This window comes from Belonocnema kinseyi, chromosome 10 (genome assembly GCF_010883055.1).
Source record: "Belonocnema kinseyi isolate 2016_QV_RU_SX_M_011 chromosome 10, B_treatae_v1, whole genome shotgun sequence".
NCBI classification, from domain to species: domain Eukaryota; kingdom Metazoa; phylum Arthropoda; class Insecta; order Hymenoptera; family Cynipidae; genus Belonocnema; species Belonocnema kinseyi.
In genome coordinates this window covers 46,717,087-46,743,507 of record NC_046666.1, presented here as the reverse complement: position 1 = coordinate 46,743,507, position 26,421 = coordinate 46,717,087, and the positions used below count along the sequence as shown (strand labels likewise).

At 26.8% G+C, this 26,421-nt stretch overlaps 1 protein-coding gene across 1 annotated transcript in view; it reads left to right on the top strand.

Moving 5' to 3' along the window:
• LOC117182195 (homeotic protein Sex combs reduced-like) overlaps positions 1-25,470 on the top strand; it is a 75,885-nt gene extending 50,415 nt beyond the window's left edge. Inside the window, exon 2 of the mRNA XM_033375258.1 lies at positions 23,944-25,470. Coding sequence (XP_033231149.1) covers positions 23,944-24,248 — 305 coding nt within the window. The 3' untranslated portion in view covers positions 24,249-25,470. The remainder of the gene's footprint in view (positions 1-23,943) is intronic.
• Positions 25,471-26,421: the final 951 nt, after the last annotated feature.

Sequence of the window (26,421 nt, the reverse complement as noted above, 5' to 3'; positions counted from 1 at the left end):
AACTCTTCTAACTAAACGTTTTACCTAATTCAAGCGTACACTTTCTTTGAGTTTAATATATTCTCTATTCACTCGTTCGCCTCAAGAATTTTTTTCCCGTGTTTGTAAAGTTCTCTGCCTCGAATTATTGCTAGAGAGATTGATCAAAGAATTGGGTAGGAGTAGTATTTTCGGAACGGATGTGTTATTTAAATGAAAAAAAAATTAAAAGATTTTTATTTAATATAAAAAATAATTGAACCAGAAAATCCGATTTTTGAACAAAATAGTTGAATCCTTAACCAAAATAAATTAATTTTCAATCAGCAGTTCAATTTTTAAACAAAATAGATGACATTTCTACTAGAAGAAATAAATTTACAACCACGAAAGATTTTTCAGGCATGAGAGGAGCACAATTTCTTTCAAAATATTGAATTTTAGAACCAAAAAGACAAGATTATTATAAGACAGACGAATTTTTAACGAAATTATTGCATTTTCATCCAAGAATCTTAATTCTCGACTAAAAAGATGAATTTTCAAAAAAATATATAACTTTTCAACCAAATAGTTCAATTTTCAACCGAGAAGATTAAAATCAATTTAAAAAAAAAAATTTTCCATAAAAAAATGAATTTTCCACAAACATTTGAATTTTCTTCGAAGTCGATTAACTTTCTACCAAATTATTGAATTTTTGACTCATAATAACCAATTTCTTGTTAAGAAATAACAATTTTCAACCCAAAAAAATGAATTTTTGATAAAAAATTAAATTTTGAGGTAAAAGTTGAATGTTCAACCAAGTAGTTAAATTTTCAACCAGATATTAAAATTTTCACTCAGGAAAATTAATTTTTCACAACAAAAAAAAAAGAATTTTTTTTATCAGTGTAGTATTTCTGCCAAAACAGATTCTGAATTTAAATTAAAACAGCTGAATTGAATAAAAAAGCCGAATTTTAAACTGAATACTTGAATTCTCAACTAAAAAAGATATAATTTTAACCGAAGAGCGAAATTTTGATGAAAAGAGGATAAGTTAAAAAAAAAATGAATTTTTAATAAAATACATGAATTTTCAAATAAATTAAATTTTCAACTGGAAACGATAGATTTTCAACAAAAATTGGAATACACAACTAAATTGTAGTTTGTTGATTCAGTTTTTTAAAACAGTAGAAATTGTTGATGTTTGATGATAATTTTCGACTAATTAAAATACAAATTTGTAAAGCATTTAGGTAAAAAATTAGTATTTTCAACATTTTCGCGCAATACTGAAATATTTATTTTTATGAACTACTTATAAAATATAACTTGTATTTTAACTTGTATTAAAAATGCAATTAAAAGGTCGTTTTAGAAAGCCATTGACTTTGATAGCCAAAAAAATGAACATTTAAAAAAAATTTTTAGTAATCAATGAAGATGAATTTTCAACCAAATAGCTGAACTTTCAAGCAAAAGAGACGAATTTTCATCAAAACAGTTAGTTGCATTTTTAACAAAGTAGTTGAATTTTCGAAAAAGAAGATAATTTATCAACAAAAAGTTAAATAGTTGATATTTCAAGAATAAAAGCTTTTTCTTTTAAATAAAAGACAGTTAAATTCTATCAAAAAACAAGACATTTTTCACAAAATACTCGAATCTTCAACCAAGAAGATGAATTTAAAAATTTTTTTAAATTTTTTACTAAATAATGGACTTTTCAAGCAAAAATACGATTTTTTCAGAACGCAGTTGAATTTTCAACAAAGCAGTTTATTTTCATCAAAGAAAAATGAATTATTAATTCAAAAGGACGAATTCGCTTTCCAAAAAGACGAATGTTCAACAAAACAGTTCAATTTTTTACAAAAAATACAACTTCTAAGAAAATAGTTGAACTTTCAATAAAATAGGTAGATTCCAATTTTTAAGCAAAAAATAAACCTTAATGGAAAGCAATCACATTTAAAAAATTAATTTTTTAGCCAAAAAAAACGCTGTTTTAAATTAGAAATTCAAACCTTAAACCAGAAAAGATGAATTTTAATCCAAGATGACAACCTTTTTATCCAAAACACTTGTATTTTCGAACAAAAAAGAAATTAAGAAAGCAGTTCGGTTTTGAAGAAAAGAATTAAATTTTCAACCAAATAGTAAAATTTTAAACCAAAAGAGTGAATCTTAAGAAAATTTAATAGTAGACTTTTAACCAATAAGGAAAAAAAGAATATTTTCTTACCGTATTCTATGTTAATTCAGTTCGAATTTAAACGAAACAACGGGTAAAAGTTTTAATTGATTTAAAATAGAGAGAAAAAGAAGAAATATTTTTTAAAATTGTAAACCAGGGAAAAAGATAAAAATATGTGAAGTCTGCTATTTTTGTTATCGAAGAAGGTCAACACAATCTTTATATTTTTCCGGTTATATGGAAAAATATTTGTATATCTCTGCATATGATGCAACCTTTTTTTGTAACAGATTTTTTTAATCATACATTTACGATAACATTCATCATTATTTGGGTTCATGGAAAGTATTGTCAGATTAAGAATTTGCCTGTAACATTTTAGTACAATAATAATGTTCCACTATTAATTTTACTTATTTTCAAAGATAAAAGATCTTTTATCATGAGATATAATCATTTTTAATATTAGATGTATGACTTCCCTTTAAAAAATAAATAAATAATTTAAAAATTCCGAAACCGTGAATAATGTTTTGCTCATTGAATTTTTAAAAGTAGTTATTTTTTTATCATGAATCTCTACTGTAAGGCACCTAACTTCATGAGGAATCGATATAATATCTGTCAGTTGCAAATGACCTGAATTTATCCAAATTACGATCATCAAGATAATAGGAAAAAATACCTTGATAAAAAATGTAGTGTTAAACACATGTAATATTGAAGTTTTATTACTTATACAAACTAAAGTATTTTGATCGATACCAAAATTGATTTTCTTCCTCTCCTAATGAATTTTGAATATATGACATCTTGATTTATTACCGTAAAAATATTGACCACATCTAGATTGTAATTAAACTAATTTTATGTTTATAATAATTTGATATAAGGGACCATCCATGAACCTCTTTGGTAAAAATTCTACTATTTGGTTAAAAAATAAATTATTTTGTTAAAAATAATTAAATATAATAAAAATAATTTGGTTAAAATGTCATAATTTTTGGTCAAAAATGTAATTACTTTTGTGCAGTTGAAATAATTTTACAAAATCCATTTTTGAAAGATTCATCTCTTTCGTTGACAGTTTAACTTTTCCATTTTTAGAAAATTAATTTTCTGAGTTAAAAAATCATCTTTCGGAATAAACACTTTTGTTGAAAATTCAATTTTATTTAAATATTTATCATTTTATTTAAAAATTCGTTTCTTAGGTTGAGAATTTGTTTCGTTAAAAATTCGGTTTTTTTAATAAGGAATTATTTTTTAAACTGAAAATGTAACAATATTCCATTTTTTATTTCAAAATGACATATTTTAAATTAGAAATTGATATTTTTTAGTTTAAAATTCAACAATTTGACTGAAAATTCATGTTTTCTTTCTCTCGAAAATTCGTAATTTTTAGTATAAATTTCATCTTTGCTTTGAAATATTATTCTTAAATATATTTTAAATATATTGATATATTTAATATATTTTTAATATTTTTAATATTTTTAATTTTTCTTTTTCTAATTAAAATTTTAGCCTTTAAATTTGAAAATTTAATTGTTTACATTTTAAGCTTTTTTGTTGTTAAAAATTTCGACGAATTAATTGAAAATCTACCGTCGTTGGTTTAAAATTCAAATTTTTTATAAAATAGTCTTTTTTGATAAAACATTTAACTGTTTGGTTAAAATTTTATCCTCTTCGATTGAAAATCTTTCTTGTTTGAAAATGTATTTTTCTTCATCAAAAATACATTTTTTTAAATGAAAATTACAACCTTTTGAAAATAATGTGTTTTTGTTAAGGATCCAAACTATTCTGTTGAAAATTTGTATTTTTTTGGTTGAAAAATCAATTATTTGGTTCAAAATTTATCTACTTAAAAAAAAAAGAAATTGCTACAATTAATACATAATTTTAGTTTTAAATGGATGCATAGTTTATTTGAAAATTAATTTTTTTGTTGTAAAAAATTCGTCTGTTTGGCTTGAAAATTCAACAATTTTGTAGCAAATTAAACTATTTGCTTAAAAATAATTTTTCTTCGGAAATTCATATTTTGGTTACAAATTTAACTACGTTGTTATAAAATCAAACTATCCGTTTAAAAATTGAACTATTTAGGAAGTGTCTATACGTACTGAAAAAATCTGGCTATTTGTACCGCAATTTATATACTTGTTTTAATTATTTTCTAAAATGATTTTAAACTTAAAAGGTTGACTACTATCGTTTCGGTTAAAAAATGTATTTTAGTAAAAAATTTATCTATTTGGTTTTTAGAATTCAACTTTTTTGTTTATAGTTCCTCTTTTAGTAAAAAATTTATAATTTATGGTAGCAAAATCCTCTTTTTGGGTTGAAAATAAAGTTTTTTGTTCAAGATTTAACTTTTCGGCTAGAAAATTCAACTATCTTCTAGATCTAGAAAATTGTTCTTTTTTTCTTGAAAACTCATCTCTTATTGTATAGAAAAGTCGTCTTTCTTGGTTGAAATTTAGCTTTCTTAGATGAAAATTTATGTTTTTTGGATAAAATGAAACTGTTTGTTTTAAAAATAATCCGTTTTGGTTGAGGATTCAACTTTTTTCATGATAATTTTTTATTTTCTGGTTAAACTATCAACTACTTGGTTTAAAGCTTAACTAGTTTTTGAAAAATTGCTACAAATGATTAAACATTTTAATTTTTTTATTTAAACTTTATCTATTTGTTTAAGAATTCAACCTTTTTATTGAAAATTTGTCTTTTGGTAGAAAACTCAGAATTCATGGTAGAAAATTTACCTTTCTGGATTGAAAATAAACTTTTTCTGATTAAAATTTCGTCCTTCTGGTTTGAAAATTCAATTGTTTTTCTTTCTTTTCTGTTTCTTTTGTGGTAGAAAATTTAATTGTTTTTTTAAAGCTGCATCCTTTTTGATTGAAAATTTTTCTTGTTTAAAAATTTATCTTTCTTGATTATAATTAATTTTTAAAATTGAAATTTCAACTATTTGTTTGTTAACATAATTATTTAGTTAAAAATTTATTTTGTTCTCGAAATTTTTTTTTGGTTTTCAAAATTTATATTTTTTTATATAAAATCTTTTTGGATGTAAATGTAACTATTTGGTTAGAAATTTCGAAATTTTTATGGAAAATGTACCTTTGTAGGTTAAAAATTCAACTATTTTGATCAAATTTTCTTTTTGGTAGACAATTCAACTGTTTTTTTTTTTTATAATGTCTTCCTTTTGCATTGAAACCATCTTTTATAAATCTTGGTTAAAAATTTATCTTGCTTGATTAAAAATGGATTTTTTGTGGAAAGTTCAACTATTTGTTTGTTAACGCATTTGTTTAGTTAAAAATTTATTTTATTCTCGCAATGTTTTCTTTTTTTGGTTTTCAAAATTAATATTTTTTGGTTAGATAAACTTTTTTGATATAAATTCAACTATTTTGTTGAAAATTTCGACCATTTAATTGAAAATGCACCGTTTTAGGTTAAAAATTCAATTGTTTTGATAACATAATCTTTTTTGGTAAAAAATTTGAGTGTTTTCTTAAAATATATATTCCTTTTGGATTAAAAATTCATTTTTTACAAAGTCATCTTTCTTGGTTGAAAATTTATCCTTCCTGATTAAAAATGATTTCTTTCAGTGGTAAGTTGAACTATTAGTTCGCGAAGGCAGTTGCTTGGTTAAAAATTAATATTGATCGAAACATTTTTTTTTATTTTGAAAATTCATATATTTGGTTAGAAAATCTTTTTTAGTCTAAAATCCAACTATTTTAATGAAAATGCAATATATTTCGACTTGAAATCTTAATTTCATCCAAAAAAATTGACGCCCTAACTACATACCGTTTCTTAAAATAACTTCAAAATTTTCAAAATAATCGACTAAAATCGACTCAAAGAGACAAATGAATTGAATTGGACTTCAGCCTTCAATCAGAGCCAACATTTTTTTTATGAAAGCAGAGTAGTTTTGTTTCTGTCTCACTGTCAAAAAATGAATGAATCACCGCCCTCAAAAGATAATTTGTCTCACTCACGGCCTAAATTCTCAATAAATTTCAATTTCCTCACGCACTTGACATCTCAAGTATTGAATTTTTTTCATCAGTTTTTACCCAAATTTCTCCCTTTATTTGACTTTTTTTTTATTTTCTTAAGATCCATTCTTTCTCGCTTTTTTTTTGACACGGTCATTTTCTTACGAATGTTGAGACTGCAAACGTCGGAACGCAATGCACGCACGGGATTTTGTTCTGGCTCATACCACATCGGGCGATCCCCGATCTCATCATGATTAATTGCTCCCTGTGTTCCGCCGACATCGATACGCCAAGAATGAAATCGTATAACGGGTTATACGAGGAATATTTTTTTCGCAACTGATTTCTCGTCTTTAAATATTCCACTTCAAGGTGTCAAAAACCCATTTTTTACTTCCGGTTCCGCCCCCAGATTGGCTCCTCTGACTGAGATCATCATTTGTAAATCACAAAGTTTTGTGATGAAAAATTTGTGAAAATATTGAATTTGGCATCGCGATAGAATTTCAGCCGGATTATGCTACCGATGATAAATGGTTGCCATAGTTTAATAATTCTCTTGTTTTTTTATGAGACTTGACAGTCCGAAATTCTCTCAAAATAGGAGAAATAGGATAATTTTTCACGAAAATAGCAGAAATCGTTTGAAATAAAAATAATTTATATAATATTTCTAAGATTTTTAAAAATTTAATTTTTCCTGAAAAAATATCTTCTCCTTCGCTCCGCTGGGAATCAAACCACAGAACTTCTGACTGCCGGTCGGGTGCTTTACCTTTAAGCTACTATTAAATTTTTTTTATTCTTAACGAAGAACTTTTTTTTTAGAAATACACGCATTATTTTGTCAGGTGTTTCGTAATCAAATTTTTCAAGCAATCTGTATTATCATCAGGGAATAACAGAAATTCCTAACGTCTTTTCAGACTAGATTCAGTTATGAATGTTTTTTTTTTAATTAAATTTTACTGAAAAAAGATCTAAAGATAATTTTTGATCTTCTTTCATACCAAATTTAATTAAAAGATTTTAAATTCATAGTTCCATCTAGTCTGCAAAGACGTAAGGAATTTCTGTTATTTTCCAATGATAATACAGATTCCTTAAAAAATGTCTGAGATTCAAATTCAAAATATATTGCATCTTCGATAAGATAGTTGAATTTTCATCCAAAAAAGGTCATTTTTCTACCGAAAAATTTCAAACCAAAGAGAAGAACTTTCATCGAAAGAGTTGAATGTTCAAGCTAAAGAGTCGAATCTTTTTTTAGAATGTAGCTGATTTTTTTAACCATAAAGGTGAACTTTCAACAAACAAGTTAATTTTCGACCAAGAAAACGAATTTTTTAGAAGGCATTTGAATCTTTAAAAAAAGCATGAATATTTTTTTGACAAAGAGAAGAATGTTGGACAGAAAATAGATTTTTTAACATAAAATATAACTTTATAACAAAATACTTGATTTTTAACAAACTGATTAAATTTTCCACAAAATTGTTGAATTTTTAACCAGATACTTGAATTTTCAAATAAAAAAGATTTAAAATCAAACAAAAATATTTAAATTTTCAAGACAAAACAACGAAGTTTTTAGGAGAAAATTGAATTTAAAAAAATGCACTTTTTCGCCATAAAATATTAATCTTCAAACCAAAAGGACGATTTTTTTTAAAACGACGAATGCTAAAAAAAATAGCAGAATCATTGATTTAATTGTTCAAAAATAGTCATGTTTAAAAAAAAAATTATATTGTCAACAAAATAGTTAAATTTTCAAATAAAAAAGTTTGAACTCCAACAAGATCCAAAGACAAATTTTTTAGAAGGCAGTTGAATCTTCAATAAAAAAAGAAAAGATATTGTATCCACAAACAAAAATGTTCAACGTAATAATAGAATTTTTACCAAAAAAGATAAATTTTTCACAAAATAATTGATTTTTTAACAAAATAATCAAGTTCTTAATCAAATAATTGAATGGTCAACAAATTTGTTGAATTTTTAACCAATGAGTTACATTTTTCACCTGCAAATATAAATTTTAAACCAAATGGGCGAATTTTTAAATTAAAAAGATTAAACTTCAAACAAAAATACTCAAATTTTGAAACCTTTTAATTTTCTAGAAGATAATTGAATTTTAAAAAAGTCATTTTAAAACAAGAAATATGACCTTTTTACTATCAAAGATCAATTTTCAAAACAAAAGGACGATTTTTTATCCAAAGCGACAAATATTCAATAAAACAGTAGAATCTTCAATAAAAAAATATGTGTCCTTACAAAATAGTTTTATATTCAAAAAAATGATTAAATTTTCGAGAAAATAGTCTATTAAAAAAAAGGTTGACATTTTTAATAAAATAGTTCAATTTTAAAATAAACAATTGAATTTTCAATTTAAAAATATAAGATTTCAATTATGGTTGAATTTTCAAACAAAAAAGATTAAACTCCAAACAAAAAAGCAGCATTTTTAAGCCAAGAAGAGAATTTTTTTAGAAGACAATTGAGTTTTTAACAGAAAGACTAATTTTAAACCAAGAATGATGACTTTTTTACCATAAAAGATCAGTTTTCATTCCAAAAGAACGAATTTTATATCCAAAACAATGAATGTTTAAGAAGGCAATAGAATTGTTAACCAAAAGAGATGTGTGGCTTTGGCAAAAATTCAATTTTCAAAAAAATAATTAAGTTTACATAAAAAAAGTTCAAGTTTTGAACTACAAAAATAAATTATGCAACAAATGGTCGAATTTTTATTAGAAAAAGATTAAATTTTATAAGAATAAGAATAAAAGATTAAAATTAAATATTCAAGAGGATGCATTTCCTATCCAAAAAGGCGAATGTTCAAGAAAATAGTAGAATTTAAAAAAAAAATAATTTAATTTATAACTAGATAGTAACCAAAAGAAATAAAGTTGAAATCCACAAAATAATTTTAAGCTTATCAATAAAAAAGAATAAACTTTCAATTTATTCAACTATTTGCCGTGAAAAAAGTTAATTTCTTTTAAAGTAAAAATTTAATATGCCATTTTTCGTATTAAAAAGGATTAGAGTTTAAATTCAGTTTCTAAAAAAATAGTAAACATTCATTAGTTAGGTATTTTTGTCTTTAATTTGAAATCTTTATTTTTACATAATTTATTTTATAATTTATTTTTACATAATTAAAAATTTTATATAATTTTCTAATCAAATTAATTAATTATTAATAAGTTAACAATTATTATTAATTATTAATAAGAATTATTATTAAATTAATTTTTTCTCGTGATCCCGGGTTGCAAAGTGACCAAATTCCACTGGTGAAAAAGAGTATGTATTTCATATATTATATGAAAATATATAATATCAGTTATTGAAATGTGTTTTTAAATAACTTGTTCAACCTCCTTCATGAAATATTAAAAATGGAAGCTATTTGATATGATTTCATTTGCGTTTAAATTACAGGCTATATCGATAAAATTCGGGGTAATGTAATTCGGATTTTTTGATCATGTAAAAAAGACATTTCTAGCCAAAAGATTTGAACCCCAGTGTGGTGGAGTCGCAAGCAGCAACGCTACCACCAGGCCACCGCCGCGCAGTGGCCTGGTATAGGAATTTACTGTTCATAATCGCCCACAAGTCGTATTTCTTAACCGATTTAAAAGTTTTTTTTTAGAAATGGTCAGCAATTAATTTCTAAGAGATTTGTGGTTTGCTTTTTTCACATTTTTTTCACAGAGCAACAATTTATAAACAAATATTAGAACAAAATTGACCATTTTAGCTTTGTGAATTTTTATCTCAAGAAAAAATACAGATAGAAACTCACTATCAGCCGGAATTATTGCACATGCATTCATAGAACATAATTAATTTTAATAATATTTAACTTAATTATTAAAAAAAATTTTTATATACAAATTCTTATTAGTGTTTTTTTATCATAGAAAAAAATCGTTTATTTTACGCTAGTTGCTAATATTTTTTTAAAAATATTTATTCACAAGAGTCATAATTTGTAACAAAATTGTTTTTATAAACATTTCTATAAACAAATTCTTTATAAACGAGTTTTTCTCATAACTGAATTGATTTTTCTGAACAAAAGTGATTCACAATTGTCTTTAAAGCCATTTATATACTTTAAGCTTTATCAAACATAAACAATATAGATTTTTTATAATAATTTAGTTGAACAAGTCTCCTAATTGGCCGTTTCCTCGTAGAAAAAAATGTTTTTTCTTCAATAATTATTAGATTTACATTTATTGCGGTGACTAACCAACGAAATTAAATAAAGAATAATTTATGATTGTTATAAACAATTTTTTTAACAAAACTATGATTTATTTTTTTTACATGCAAAAAGGACGGTTTTCCACTGAAATTATCCGACAATAAACTAACAGTGATTCCAAAACTGGAGTAGAAAAAAGTTATTTTTCCTTCAATCATTTTTGTGATAATCTTATTTGTGTTATTGAATCAATGAAAAAATTGATACTCATAATAATAATGAGATTATTATACAAAATTTAAAATAAATCAATTACGATTCAGAACTCGAATCATTTTTAGATTCGAATTGTTCTATTAGTTCATCGAGTTCTTGATCAAGTTCAACTTCAACTTTTTCCCATTTAGGCTTCAAGGATGCAATGAAAAGATCTGAGGACTCAAGGAGTTTGTGAATTAGGTCGTGCATTGTATGCAATCGAGAAATTTTTCGTGTGTTGAACTGTCGAATGTACTTGATATTCTTGTTCCTGGCTTCAGAAGCTTCTTCGGAATACATGCCAACTGGCAGCATAAAATTATCCATAACTTTTCCCATGTACCCATGTTACCTACCTTGAGAGTACCAATTTTTTATTAGAAATAATAATACAAACAATTGAAATGTACAAACCTGCAGACGATATTTTAAAATGACGCCAAAAGCAAATCATTTAAAGATAATTTCAACGCAGCCTCTCTTAGTTTTATAAACGAAAATTATGATTTCTGTTGCGAGAGCGCGTGCGAGAGATAGCCACCTAGCGGTGAACCTGGAACTGTAATTTTTAGTTGAGAGTCACTTGTTCTTCATTTGTTTTTCATGAAGTTACGTACAAAACAAATGAAAGATAAGTGACTTCTGAATACCCACGTACAGCGTTATTGCACCTTATTTACACTTGTTTCTCATTTATTTTTCAGGAAGTTGCATAAAACAAATGAAAGATAGGTGACTTCTAAGATCGCTAACGCGACCTTGATTTGAATTTCGACCCTCAGGCCTTTCCCTTGTAAGCCTAATTTTTTTTATCTCAAAAGATCCACTATCGATTTCAGGGTTAACAGAATGGATAAAAAACTGAAAAAAGATAGCGCAATAGTCTCGTTTTATAAAATCGTAGGAGAGAATAAATCCTATTTGTTACAAAAGAAGCAGCGAGGTGTCTTTTAGCGATATGCAGCGACCATCCAGAGAGCGGGAACTATTTATTAAAAAGTCTGCCTCGGTAGCGACGTGCTACATCGGGAGGAAAGCGATAACGGTGGCCAGTTCAGTCATTAAGCTCGACTTGCTTGCATCCTGCACTGTTCACTGTTCAGCGTTGAACGCTCAGTGTTCAGTTCACTGTTCGGTGTCCATGTCCATCCACCCTTCTCTCGTTCACTTCTCGTTGGCGAACCACACGTCGTCGGCGTGTCGTACACATAGGTATCTGGCTGTACCAGCCATTTCGTCCTCCCTCGACTTGACTCGCATGGACTATTAATAGCGTATTCATTATTGCTGTAAATGAGCCGCCACTTTAATATCCGCATCGGTGTCGACATCAAAATTATATGTAGAACTCGTTTTCGCGGATCAAACAAACTACGAGTTACCCTCTTCCCGGCCTCTAGCACCTGCGAAACCACCCGGCAGACAGTGGGCCAGTAACGCCCAAAACTGGCGAAAAATTCACTTCCGTTTGTAGGAAATGAAAAAATTGGAGATTAATAAGGACATATCAGGTTTCGCCATAATTTTTTATAATATTTTTATCAAGTTAAAGGTGGGTAGCAACAAATCGATTTTTAGAAAATAAGGGGAAACCAGGGCGAGGTGAATAGAAAAACTTTTCGAAAAAGCGGTTTTTGATTGTATCTTGATTAATTATTGTAAATTGATTTTAATTTGGGGACTCTAAGTTGCAGTACCGCAAAGTTTTGAAGAAACCATAGGTATAAGAAAAGTTGCTAACCGTCCATTCGTTTTCAAAAGATATTCTAAAACCAACCTGTTGTGCATTCATATGTTACGAATCAAATCGTTTCAGGAGATCATATACGAATATCCGAAATCCGAATACCCGAAAAATCAGAACTGTCATAAAAAAGTGACTTTCGAAAAAAATAATTAAGAAAATTAATTCTACTGTCAATAACTAATTAAATTTTTTCTGCAAAAATTTTACTCACTTCGCTTCGCTGGGAATCGAACCACCGAATTTCCGAATTCCGGTCGGGTGTCTAAATTTGATTTAAAAATTTTTTAAATTTATTTTTCATCTAGCCAGTAATGAAGTTAAGTACTTTCTGTTATTTAAAGAGTTAACTTGATTGACATTATTGATTTCTAATTCCACGGATTGTGGAATGATATCTACACTGATCGGTGGCAACTACCTCTGATGATAATACAGATTCCCTTTAATAATTAATTATTTAAATAAATAAATTATTTTTAGCCAAGGCAAGTAGTAAAAAACTAGTATGTTCATGAACCTAAATTTTTTAGTTTTTCTGAAGTGTAAAAGTCTTACAATTGTTAAAAAATAAATTATTAAAAACTATTTATTTATGAATCAAAACCCTAAATAATTAGAATGCTTCATATTATTTTAATTCTCTTGTAATATATAAATCTGCTACTCACCATGAAATTAAAAAAAAAACTAGTTTGGAAGAAATTAAAAAAATATGTTTTAAACATTAGAAAATATTTCGGAGTTTGAAAATATTTGTAATTTCTTCAAAACTTCTAAGATTTCTAAACATTTTTCAAGCTGACTTAATTTATTGCCAAAATTGTGAAAAATATTCAATAATTAAAAGAATTGTCTTAAAATCTTTCAGATTTCTTTGTTCCCACTTTTAGATATCTTTTGACATACTTTAATTTTTTTTTAATTTGAATAAAAATTAATTTTTTTAATTCACATATCAATCGTAAAAAATGTTTGTTACTTTCTTGAAAACTTTCTAAATTGCGAAAAAGCTTTAAAATTTTGTTTCGAAATCTTAAGATTAATTTTTTTTCTATAAATATCTTTTTAAATTTTTCCAGGAATCTTAAGAAATTTTTTTTTATAATCTTGAAATCTTTCCAAATCCTTCAGAATATTCAAAATTTTATTTCAAAACCTTCTAAATTCTATATTTTGTTGAAAAATGTTTAATTCCTTTTAAAATTATAAATAAGGTTTTTTATTGTTTTTAACTTCCTAGTCTACACTGATTCGAATTTTTTTAGATCCTGCAACATTAAAAAATGGCCCTAAAATCTTTTAGCTTTTTTTCGATAATTGTGGTAATTTGTTCAAATGCTTAAACAAATTTCAAACAGTCTCTTCAAATTAATTTTTTTTTAAATGAAGAATAATATAAATTTCTTTCAGGAATCTTAAAAAAATTAATTTACTTTCTTGAAACGTTTTAAAATTCTTGAAAACTTCTCAATTTGTTGTTCGAAATCTATAAAAATCTAGATTTTGCTCTACATTTTTTAAATTGTCTCCAAGTTTAAAATTATTTTTGAATCTTGCTAAAACTTCTAAATATTTTTTTAAACTTACTCGAATTTTTCCTTCATTTTTTTTTAATCCTAAAAAATTAAAGAAACTGTAGTCTCTGTTTTGTAAATGTAGAAAATGCTTTACAGTCTTTTCCAGATACTCTTCCGCCAATTTATGAGATCATTTTAAATTATTCGAAAAACCTTAAATTAATATTTCATGAAAAAAAACATTGCAAATTTTCCTAAAAATCTTAAGAAAATTTTTTTATTCTCCTGAAAATTTCAAAATGCTTGAAAGATTTGAAATTTTTTTGTTCCAATTCTTCAAAAATCTGAATCTTTTTTACAATTTTTGAAATCTTGAGTATTCTCTTCAAATTATTAAAAAATAAATAAATGAAAAAAATCACTTAAAATTTGTTTTCAGTTTTTTGCAACGCTTTTAAGTTTTAAATTATTATTTTCAATCTGTTTGAAACTTATAAATATTTTTTGACGTTACTGAAATATATATCCTCATATTTTGTATTCTGCGAAATACAACAAATTTGTCTTTAAAAGCTTCTAAATTTTCTTTCGAAATCTTACAAAATCATTTGACATGTTTTAAAATCTTTCTCAACTTTCTCTTCGAATTAATTGTTTTAAATGAAATTTTTTCAAAAATTTTCCCAGGAATCTTCAGGAAAGTTTGTATTCTCTTATAACATTTAAACATTTTAAAAAAATGTTTTTTTAATATTCATAAATCTCAATGACATAAGTGTTTTTAATAGGCTTATAATAATGAAAGTATTGATATAAAATTGTATTGATAACGCTAAGATTTAATTTTTCGTGCTCAATTTTGTAATAAAAATTGTCGTTGTAAAAAAATTTGGTCCAAACCATTCCGATCAGTTGTTGAAGGAGATTATGTACAAATTCATAAAACAATAATTAAAAAATTTTATTTAAGAACATTTCTCTGTTTATTCAAGGATTATTTTGCATTATATTTTATAAATTTTACGGGGTGGTAAAAGACATGGATTTATTAATTTTTTTAAAGTTGTTTGGTTAGTAGCTTTCACTTGTCTGTGCTCGCAATCTAAAAGCAGAAAAATTACTTTGATGCCTAACCTGTCATTTTCTCATTAATTTATTCACGTCGTACTGAAAGACGCTTTTTATAAAAGTACGTAAGACATATTTTATATTCAGAGAATTAATGAAAAAAAATTTGAATTCAAGATTTTAATGAATCAAAGGAACCAGTCTTTTTTAATATTGCTACTCATAAAAAAAAATACTACATAACTTTTTAGTCACATTTTTACATCATTCAGTTCGTACTGGTTTCCACCACGTACTGGTTTCTCCTATATTTGTTTTTTTGCATATTTTAATTCTTGTCTCTTTTTTGTCATTAATAAAGTTACCCAATTTAGAAAAAAAATACTAATCTTACAAAATATCGCTTAATTTTTATGTCTTGTCCCGAAAAATTGGAGTAGTTAGAAAAGGAGATGGACTAGTCGAATTTCGGGATGACGAGAAACTTCTCATTAAATAAATTTAATTTATAATTGACTCTACACTACAAAGTGCAATTTTCACGGTCTGGCTAACATCCTAAGAAAACTTAATAAAATTAAGTAGAAGCGGATGGTGATTTTGTAGCAACCTGGGAGGACTTTTGATTTGAGGTGATGGAATAAAAAGGAAATTGTAGACGATGCGTATTACCGGGAGAGCAGCGCGTGACGAGCTCGTTAATTATTTCAACGAGTCGTGGTTAATGCCTCCACCTACCGGTGTTACTGGATTGCAAACTGGTCACTTGGCAGCTGTTTTAACTATTTGCTTAACACGCCTCAGTCATAAATAATTTTGCAATGCTATTATTACGATACTCCGCCTATTACACCTACTTCCCACATTGCATAGAAGCCAGAATGCTGATGTGAGACTGGTACCGAATTCCACCGATGAATCGTGTTAACCTTAATTTGCTTAGACTATATCCAATTGCTAGGCAAATTAAACCAGACAGTTAAATTCACTTCCTTGTCATGCGCAGATCACTATCCAATATTCTTTTGACCAGATTCCTTGTACCGGTTTTCTTCCCTTTCCTTACTATACCTTTACTGAATTCTCCCTTCACTTTCCCTCCCAACCCTCCTTTTGCTCTCCTTCCCACCTTTCTTTCACTCTCCTCCCCACTTTTTTCCATTCTCCTCACTTCCTTGATGCCCCTCCTCACTCACACTTCTCTTTCCTACTTACCCTTACTTTCCTTCCCTACTCAACATTCCTTCCCTTCCTTATTCACCATCACTCCCCTTTCCTACTCACTCTCCCGTCCTCGTACTCGCCTCTCCTAACTTCATCTAATTGCCCTTCAATCACTTCCCCTCACTTTCCCATCTCTTAATCCCCCTTATTCTTCTTTCCTTACTTCTGATCACATTCGCTCACTTCCCATCAATTCTTCACCTCTTACTTACTATCACTTAACCTTACTTCTACTTTTACTTCCCATAATATCTTCTCCCATCACTTAGTATTACTTCTACACCCCTCACTTCTCCGCCTGGGGAAAAATACGACTGATGTACTTCCCTTCCTTAATTCCATTCACTTCTCTTCCTCACACTTACTATCAGTTCTCCTTCAATCGCCCTTATTTTCTCATCATCCACTTCTCCTCACTTCTCCTTCAGGCGAAAAAGTGCGAAGGAGATCTTCCCCTTCCCTCACTTCCACTACTTTCATTCCACTAATTTCTTCTATCCTCTCTTCTCCATATTTTCCTTCCCGAGATAAAAGTACTTCTCTCGGAAAAAGGCTATGAATCCATAAAAATTATGTTATGCTAAAAAAATTTTGTAGAGCCATTTTATAATAATTTGGTTGTACTTACAAAAAAGTGGCTGGTGCAACAAAACAATTTATTTGGCTCAAGCAAAGATTTTTGTTTAAGTACCGTTTGATACTCGTACCAAAAAATTTGATTACTAGTATCTAACACTTGGCTGCGCATGCGCAGATGACTGTGACTGCAGTTTTCAATATGGCCTATCAAATCAACCAAGCGGTCTAAAAAAAATAATTTGCTTGGCTCAACCAAATTGATTTTTTGCTTTCGTAGAAACCCAACAATTTATTTGCGACAATAAAAATTTTATTTGCCTAATTCTTGTTTTCAAATTGAAACTATTTTGTTAAAAATTCTTTTTTTTGTTCAAGGTTCGTCTATTTGGATGACAATTTAACTATTTTCATCAAAGTTCGTTTGAGTTGCAGCGGGTTGTGAATATTTTAAAATGAAAATTAAACTATTACTTTTTTTGGTAGAATTTTTTTCTTTTTTAGTTCATAATTCAACTATTTTGTTTATAAAAAATTAATTTTAAATCAAAAAATTGTTTGTTTAAAACATCCACTATTACATGCTTCGTTGTGAAGTTTTCTTTTTATGTTGAAATAACAAATATTCATCATTTTAGTGTAAATTAAACAATTTTATAGAAAATTAAAGTAATTCGCAACTGTTTGTGGAAGATAAATTTCAATTGTTTAAATTTTTATTTTTTGGTTAAATTTTTATTTTTTGGTTAAATTTTTATTTTTTGGCAGTAAAGTGCATCCTTGTGTTGAAAATTCATCTGTTTAGATAAAAATTAAACATTTTTGTTGAAGTTTAATTATTTTGTTCAAAATTGTACTATTGTTAATGTAATTTCTTTATCCGAAAATTCAGCTATTTTGTTTAAAATTCTTCTTTTTTCGATTAAAGATTTGTATTTTAATGAAGAAAGTCATTTTTATTGGTTGAAAATAAAATTCATTCTTGAAAATTGAACTATTTGTTTAAAAATGCAACTATCTTGTTCAACATATAATTATCTTTGAAAATCTAACTATTTTTTAAAGTCACATTTTTTGGTAAAAAATGTAACTGCTTTGTTAAAAATGCATCCTTTTGGATTACAATTTTAACTATTTCATTAAAAGTCCAGATATTTTGTTAAAAATTCGTCTCTTTAGACTAAAAATTCAACTGCTTGGTTACTGTTAAAAATGCTTCGTTTAAAAATATATTTTTTTGTTTGTTTAAAATTTGCCTTTTTGGGTTAAAATTTTATCTCTTGAATTAGAAAATCTTTTTTGGTAGAAAATTCAACTATTTTGTTAAAAATGGAATTCTTTTTTTTTTAAATTCGTCTCTTTTGCTTGAAAGTTCGATTGTTTGATTAGTGATGTAACTGTTTGGTTGAAAATACAATACATTTTTTTTTGTTAACGTTTTTGTTTGTAAGTGTAAAATTTATTTTCATTGTTAAAAATTCATTTTGGTATGTTAAAGATTCAGCTATTTCGTTAAAAGTTTAACTTTATTGTTAAAAGTTTAGTTATTTAGTTGAAAATTATACTATTCTATTAAAATTATCTTTTGAGCGAAAATAAAATTGTTTTCATTTGAAAATTCGTTCCTTTTTATTAAAAACTCATCTTTCATGGTTAAAAAAAGTAATCTTTATTGTATGCAAATTCATCCCTCTTGGTTCCAAATGAACTTGTTTTCTTGAAAATTCAACTATTTGGTAAATAATTGAACTATTTTTTTTGGACCGGAAAACCGGAAAATGACCGGGAATTTTTGAGACGGGAAATGACAGTGAATTTTTTTTGACCGGGTATTCTACAAATTTGTAGAAGAAAAATTTGTCCACGTTCGATCTCAACAATTTTAAAATAATTAGTTGAATTATTATCTTTTTCAACTATGCTATTATTTAGCTTACAATGCGAAATTAAAAATCCTTTTACATTAGAAATTTTCTATTTAAAATTTTTATTTTTAAGCTCACATTTTTAATTTAAAGAATTTTTAAATGCTTTCTTAAAGGCTCGAACAAATAAAAAATAAAAGCCTTTGATGTTAAAAATTTTGGATAAAAAACATGTTTATTTAATTAATAAATAATTTTTTAAAATTTATCTGTACTTTAAGTAATAAAAAGTGAATAAAAGCGATTTGACAAAACGATTTATTCAGTTCAAAATTTAAGAATTTTCGGATTTTAACGTTAAAACTTAAACGGGTTCAATTTGAAAGCCTTCGTCATTAAACAAATGTGAACGCGTGAATGAAAGTTTATGAACTATTTTCAACTTAAAAATAACTTCATAATAATATATTTTTAATTAAAGAATTTTATTAAATTTAAAATATGGTTTCAGTCTAAAATATTCCATTTTTAACCCATTCAATTTGAAATTTTTAATTAAAAAAAAATTAATTATTGAATATTCAGCCTTATTTAAATATTTTTTTAAGAAAAGTGAATTGAAACCAAATATTTTCAAGTGTATTTGAAAAAAGCTTAATTTGTAAGTAAAATTTTTAAATTTTGAAGTATAATTTACAATTAAACATTTGTAGAAAAAATTTGAGTAATTTTAAGAGATATTTAGGAGTTTTTAAAAGTTTGAAAATTACCTTGAAAATTTTAGAAATTTTTCTTGAAATCTTCTAGAATCTTTTTTGAAAATTTTGTTTAAATCTTTGAAAAACTTTTTAAATATTCTCTTGAAATAATTTTTCAAAATAAAAAATTATTTTTAATTTTCCTAGGAATCTTAAGAAAATGTTTTCATTCTTTTGACGCCTTTCACAATAAATAATCAACTGTTATTTATACATCGAATCGTAAAGAAATTTTCTAGATTTGTAGGATTTTCTGAAAATTGTACAAAAAATTCAATTCAATTTGACAGATATTTAGAGATTCTCAAAAAATTTCCAAAGTAATTTTAAATTTAAAACAAATTTAAAACAACTTCAAGATTTTGAAATAAAATTTTGAAGCTTTTCAAGAATGTTTGAACTATTTAAAAAGAAAATAATTGAATTTCTAATTTAAGAAGTGTTTAGTTGAAATTTTTTCAATTTTTCAATATTTGTTGTTTCTAGCTTAAAATTCCTTAAAATTATATAATTTTGAACATTTTGAAGTTCATTGATTGATTTTTTAATGTAGAGCATTGAAAATGATAACGTGGATTTATATATTTTTATATTGAGAAATGTTAGTACCTTCAATTTTATACGCGTGAATTATAGAGCATTTGAATACAACATTTTTTATTAAAAAATTTAATTTCAATTTTAAAAGTTAAAAATTTAACTGTTCCACTTTGAGTGCTTTCCTTTGTAGCCCAGTTTTTATTACCTTAAGTGAAAAATGATTTAGCTTTAGATTTCTATTTCTTGAATTTCATTGACCCTGAAAAATGTTTGTGAACCGGGAAAAAACCGGGAAATGACCGGGAATTTATTTCGTCGATTAAAACGGCCACCCTGCAACCTCTACGCCGCTCCCCTACTAAGAAAGTAAATAATTAAATAGCGGCAAAATTTTAAATAATAAAAAAGTATAATTTCAGGAACTTAAAAAATATAATTAGTTTTTATAAATATTTTGGTTGGAAAATTGAACAATTATGTTTTTGAAGGTACCGAAAGTGATGTTACGAGTGACTTGAACGCATTACACAGAGTGTGGTGCGTTGTGAGTTATATATATGGAGTTTATGCCGCTACGGAAGTCCGATATGGACCATTAATTTCGGTATTTATGATCACCGTAAAGGACTTTCGCGGAAAAGCATGTGTGTATTTAAGAGGTGCTGCTTTTTGTGGAGGGGAATATAAATATTGACAGGACAGCTCTAATTAAAATTAACAAGCTTTCAGAAGCTCTTGATGTTGAGACTTAATATGCAGTTGTTTTAATGAAGCGTAATTTTTAAGGCTATTTTCATGATTTAAATGGCGCTAGCAACAGGCGATAATTCAAAGTGTTTGCACGCACGCTGAAAAAAAAAATCTGAAGGCATATAATTACTGAGAGCTTTCATAAGTCAGACCGACCTGAATAATTTTTGCACGAAACAATTTTTAATGGGATGGAAATTTTCCCTCTTTTCTCTCTATTTTCCTTGAATTATTTTTGGTCCATTTTTTAAAAGCTTCAATTAATTTTTATAAAATTAAAAAAAAATCGCGATCATTAATAAAAAAAATTACAGGTAGCTTAGAGAAAATATGAATAAAAGAAAAAAGATCAGAGAAAATTTTTGGGCGATTTGCGGAAAAGAAAAGAAAATCTAATATGATTGATTCGACAGTGGCGTGAAAGAAAAAATCAGATCTCGCACTTAATTGAGATACTTTTGTTTTTATAACATTTAATTCATAAACAAAATTTTATTTTATTGTCCTGTCCTAAGTAAAAAACTCTAGAAAATATACCAATCATTGTTATCCAAGACTTGATTGGCTTTTCATTACTTAAAATTGTTTTCGATCTTCAATTTGGAATTTTGAAAATGAAATTTTAAGAAAAATCAATTTTAAGGATGTGCTAGGAGTACATTCGACTTTAAAATTAACTAAATCTTTAACTTTTCTTAGATCCTGTAACATTAAAAAATGGCCCTAAAATCTTTTAGCTTTCTTTTCGATAATTGTGGAAATATTTTCAAATGCTTAAACTCCTAGCTCTTTTTTTAAATTATTGTTGTTTATTATTCAAAGAAATTTTCAAAATAAAAAAGTTATTTTTATTTATTCATTTATTTTCATTATTTAATTCATTTAGCTCTTGAATTACGTTAACTTCTTGAATTAAACATTTTGTTAAATAATATTTTTAAAAACTTGAAAAAAAATAATAACTTAAAATTGAATGAAAATAACGACTTTTGCCTCAAGCAGAAGAAAAAGGACAATATGCAAATGACAACATTCTAATAAACAATTATTTGTTTAAATATTTTTCATTGTTTAGCACTTAAGATTCTGCTCACATTTTTTTTGCAATATTAAATGGTTCCTTAATTGTCAACAATATTAAACAATTTTTTTCTGGGAATTAAAAAATATTTTTGATTTTGAAACACTCTTTTTGCTTAAAATTAGTATTTTAAAAAAATAATTTCAATATGAAATTATACAGTTTCGAAGATAATTAAAAATTTCTAACAATTTTAGGTTGTGTTAGTTTTTTACAGAAAATGAGCTTTTATTATCAAAAATGTCAATATAAAATTCAAGGAAGATTTAATTACGAATTTGGAACCGGAAATCGATTATTTTAAATTAAAATGTCAAAAATTATACAATTTCAAAGAAGGCTTACAATTTGATAATTTTTTTGTTATCTTACGTTAATTTTTTAGGTTTAAAATTTAGATTTTTAATTTAATAAGTCATAAGATCTTTTCGATTATAATTTTTTATCAGATTATCATTTAAATTCATTAAATTGGCAATTATGTTTTTGTAGACATTTTAAACCGGAAATCAGTAGTCTTAGTAAAAAATCATAGGATTTCAAATAAGATAAACAAATTTTGAATAAGTTTTGGTTATTCTCGGACTTTAAAAGAGGAATTACAATCTTAAGTAATGGTTGGCTTAATTGTGTTAATTTTTTTCATCTAAAATTTCTATTGTTCATAAAAAAGTAATTATATTTTGAAAATAACACAAATTATTCGACTTAAAAAAGTAAGCTTATAATTTTAAAGAACCCTAGGTTATATTTTTTTACCGGAAATTATTATTTTTAAATAAAATAATCATAATAGATTAAAAAAAATTTATTACAATTTTGGAACAAAATAAAAAATTTTCATCAGAAATCGGTTATTCTAAACAAATATTTCAAGAAAGACTTTAAATTTTGAATTTTTTTTTGTTATCTTACTTCAAGTTTTTTGTTTTAAAATCAGTATTTTTAATTTAAAAAAATTATGAGATTTTTCAGTTTATCATCATTTATTTTATTATCATTTAGAGCCGCTAAATTTTTAATTTTTGTGTTTCTTAGCGTTTAATACCGAAAATCGGCACTCTTATTAAAAAATCATTGGATTTCGAAAACAAAAATGAAACTTACAGTTTTAAACAACCGAAGGACATGTTAGTTTTTTTTCACTGGATTTTAGTATTTTTAACCAAAAATATCCAAATAGATTTGAAAGAAGATTTATTTACCATTTTTGAAAAATCCTTCTAAAATGAGTATTTTTAATTTAAAAATCATAAGAATTTTTAGAACATAAGTGTTCTTTATATTATTATTATTATTTTGAGTTATTAAATTGACAGTTTTGATTTTTGTACGTTTAAAGAAATATTATTGGATTTTAAAGAAGATAAATAATTTTTTAACAATTTTCGGTTCTGCTCGCATTTTTCAGCGAGTAATGTTTTTATTGAAAATTCCTATTGTTAATAAAAAGGGATTAGATTTCAAATAATATTTAAAATATTTAAATAATAATATGTTCTCTTAGTGTTTTCACCAGAAATTGTATAGTTTAAAGAAAAAACGTTTGTATGCAAAAATTAAACTTACAATTGTATATAAATTCAGGTTTTGTTAGTGTCCTTAACAAAAATTGATTTTTTAACATAAATGCAATGGGTTGATTGTATATTGTACAAAAATATTATATATGAATTCTGAAGTTAAGATATCATTTTTCATCAATATTATCAAAAATATTGTCGTAGCTTTTCTTGTATATTATTCCATATAATAGATACTCTTAGATAAACCAATTTTGTAATATAATTAATAATATATTTCAATTAAAAAATTGTGTAGAACCAAAAAAATCCTGCATATAGCGCCTTAGTTTGTTTTCGAGTTTAATAAAACTTTCTATTTTTTTATAAAAAGTTTAGCATCCATTAATTTAAATTCCTGAAATAGTAAAATAAAATATTGAGCCTCAATCGAAATTTAGAATCAACTTGCGACAGGCCTTTGGGTATAACTATAATTTACATCATAATAAAAAGTAATTTAAATACTGGTTTATGCATTAAAGTCCGACTGAAACAAATTACCTCAACGATTTTTAAATTAACGCAATAAATCTTGTTGCAGGTACTGTAAACGCGAACGGTGAGACGAAGCGACAGAGGACGTCGTACACGAGGTACCAGACCCTGGAGCTGGAAAAGGAGTTCCACTTCAACCGCTACCTGACGAGGCGAAGGCGCATCGAGATCGCACACGCCCTTTGCCTCACCGAGAGGCAGATTAAAATCTGGTTCCAAAATCGCCGGATGAAGTGGAAGAAGGAGCACAAGATGGCGAGCATGAACATTGTGCCGTACCACATGTCGCCGTATGGCCACCCCTACCAATTTGCCCCGCACCCAGGCCAGTTTGCTCATTTGGCCACATAGGACGAGTTCTCGCCCGCTGAGCTCGGAGCACACGCTGTCCGGTTTCCTGGGATGTACGGCGAACAGAATTTCTAGGCTTTCTGCTCTTCTAGAGCCTTTCACTTCTTCTAGGACTTTCACACAAAAAGAGTGCTTTTATCGCTCATAACTTTCGAAATATTCTTTGGGGACAAGCACCTGCAAAAATTGAGTTTGGTAAACCATGGTAAACCAAGGGTAATCATCGAAAACCAAGGTAAACCAAGGGTAACTATGGTAAACCAGGGTAAACCACGGAAATTAACCTAAAATGTTTCTTATCTCCCAGTTTTTTGTCTGGTATGATTGGCTAGGTACCTGAAAAGTACTTTAAACTTGGAACTTCTGTTGACTTACCACTGAAGAGTTATTTACAAAACAAGAATGTGGAATCGAGCCAAATTGAAATTTCCCGCCTAAGGAATGTTTCGACATGTGACCTTATCGCCAAGGAGATCCCTTCCGTGACGGAACTTAACTTTTGCAGAATGAGATTTGAGCGAGACAGAGCAGTCTTTCAGAAATGACTATTCGAAGTTGAAGGAAAGCCAAAATTTCTGCATAATGTGCCGTGCGTCCACAATAATAGACTGGACGCGCTTCGAGGGACTCTCGTGTTAAAGATTTGTGAAAAAATTTCATTGCAATTGACGAGAGTCCATCTCTGCGGGCGAGATAGCCGAATTTAGTTTAAGGTTAGGAACTAGCTGATCTAATTAAACAAATAATTACATGCTACTTTGTCAAGCTGCACCACTGTTTCACACTTTCAGACTGAGCAAACTCTCTTTCAGTTACGAAATTTGCAGACAAATTTTAAATATTCTTAATTGTTTGCTCAACTGCAACCCTACTGAAAATTCCGAAGACGTAAAGTAGGTAGAAATATTACTTTTCTATTTGAATATTTCTATTCGAAATAATTAAACATTTAACAAAGTAAATTTGTGAATATCTTGTAAAATCCCTGAAAACTTTACATGCGAAATTTTGGAAATTTCTTTGAATAATAAACAAAATATTTGCGCCAAATGTCCCAACTGCTGACGCAGTTTTCTGCGCACTTTAAAATGTCGGAATTTTCAATAGAGAAGCGAAAATGAAGTACTTAGTTTCCTGAAAATTTCTATTTGATTAAAAATTGTTTCAAAAGCAGCAAGAAGAGTGGACAAATCTTATCGGCTAGATATATCGAAAAAGATTTATATATATTATATATTTAATTATAAATAAATAAAAAAGAATCCCGATGCAATGCAATATCGATATAGAAACCTAGTTTCTGAAACTAAGTCGTGTAATGTCCCTCTCTTAGAATCTAAGATGCCTGCTAATGCTCAAAGTGTTCTTGGCCAAAATCGAACGTCGGGACGAGTTGGCATACTTTGTAATTATTTCATTTCAGCGCGATACGCGAAGTACCCAAAAAGTATAGCTTGTCCTTTTAAAAATTCTGATCACTTTATTGCGATATAATTCAAATTCAAAAGTTTAAATTGTTTAAAACGGAAAATTATACGCATTTAAAAACTTTCCTGTAAAATATTTCTCAAACCATGTCAATACACTGAGAATAAAAATAAAATACTTTATATTTTATTTACAAAATACATTTTTCTCTTAACAAAATAATTTGTGGTTGAACAAATTTTTATTGTTTCAAACAAAGTATTTGGTTGAGTCTACCAAAGTTTAGTTCGCTCGGAAAAAAATAATTTGGTCTTGATTACAAATATTTAATTCGTTCAGTAAAACTATTTAGTAAAATTGACAATATTTCTCTCAAGTCATGTTCCAGCAAAATAATCTTTTTGGCTTAAAAAAAAAAGATTTTGTTGCTTCTACAGCGAAAAAAATATTTTTCTGGGACAACCAAACTTTTATTGGGACAATCAAACTTTTGTTGGGATAACCAAACATTTTTCTCAGTGTAACGACGTCGGATCCTGCGTAAAATTTCGGCGCGCTTTAAGACATCAGAATTTCCAATAGGATACAGAAGAACACACAAAAATCCGTGACGAGACACAAAATACTCGAAAGTTTATGTTGATTTGATATTGTATATTTTATTGATTTAATTTGTGTGTATGTTACGTTATACGAAATTGTGTTTTTCCAGGTGAAATGTTTCGTCAAAACCTGATCACTGGGT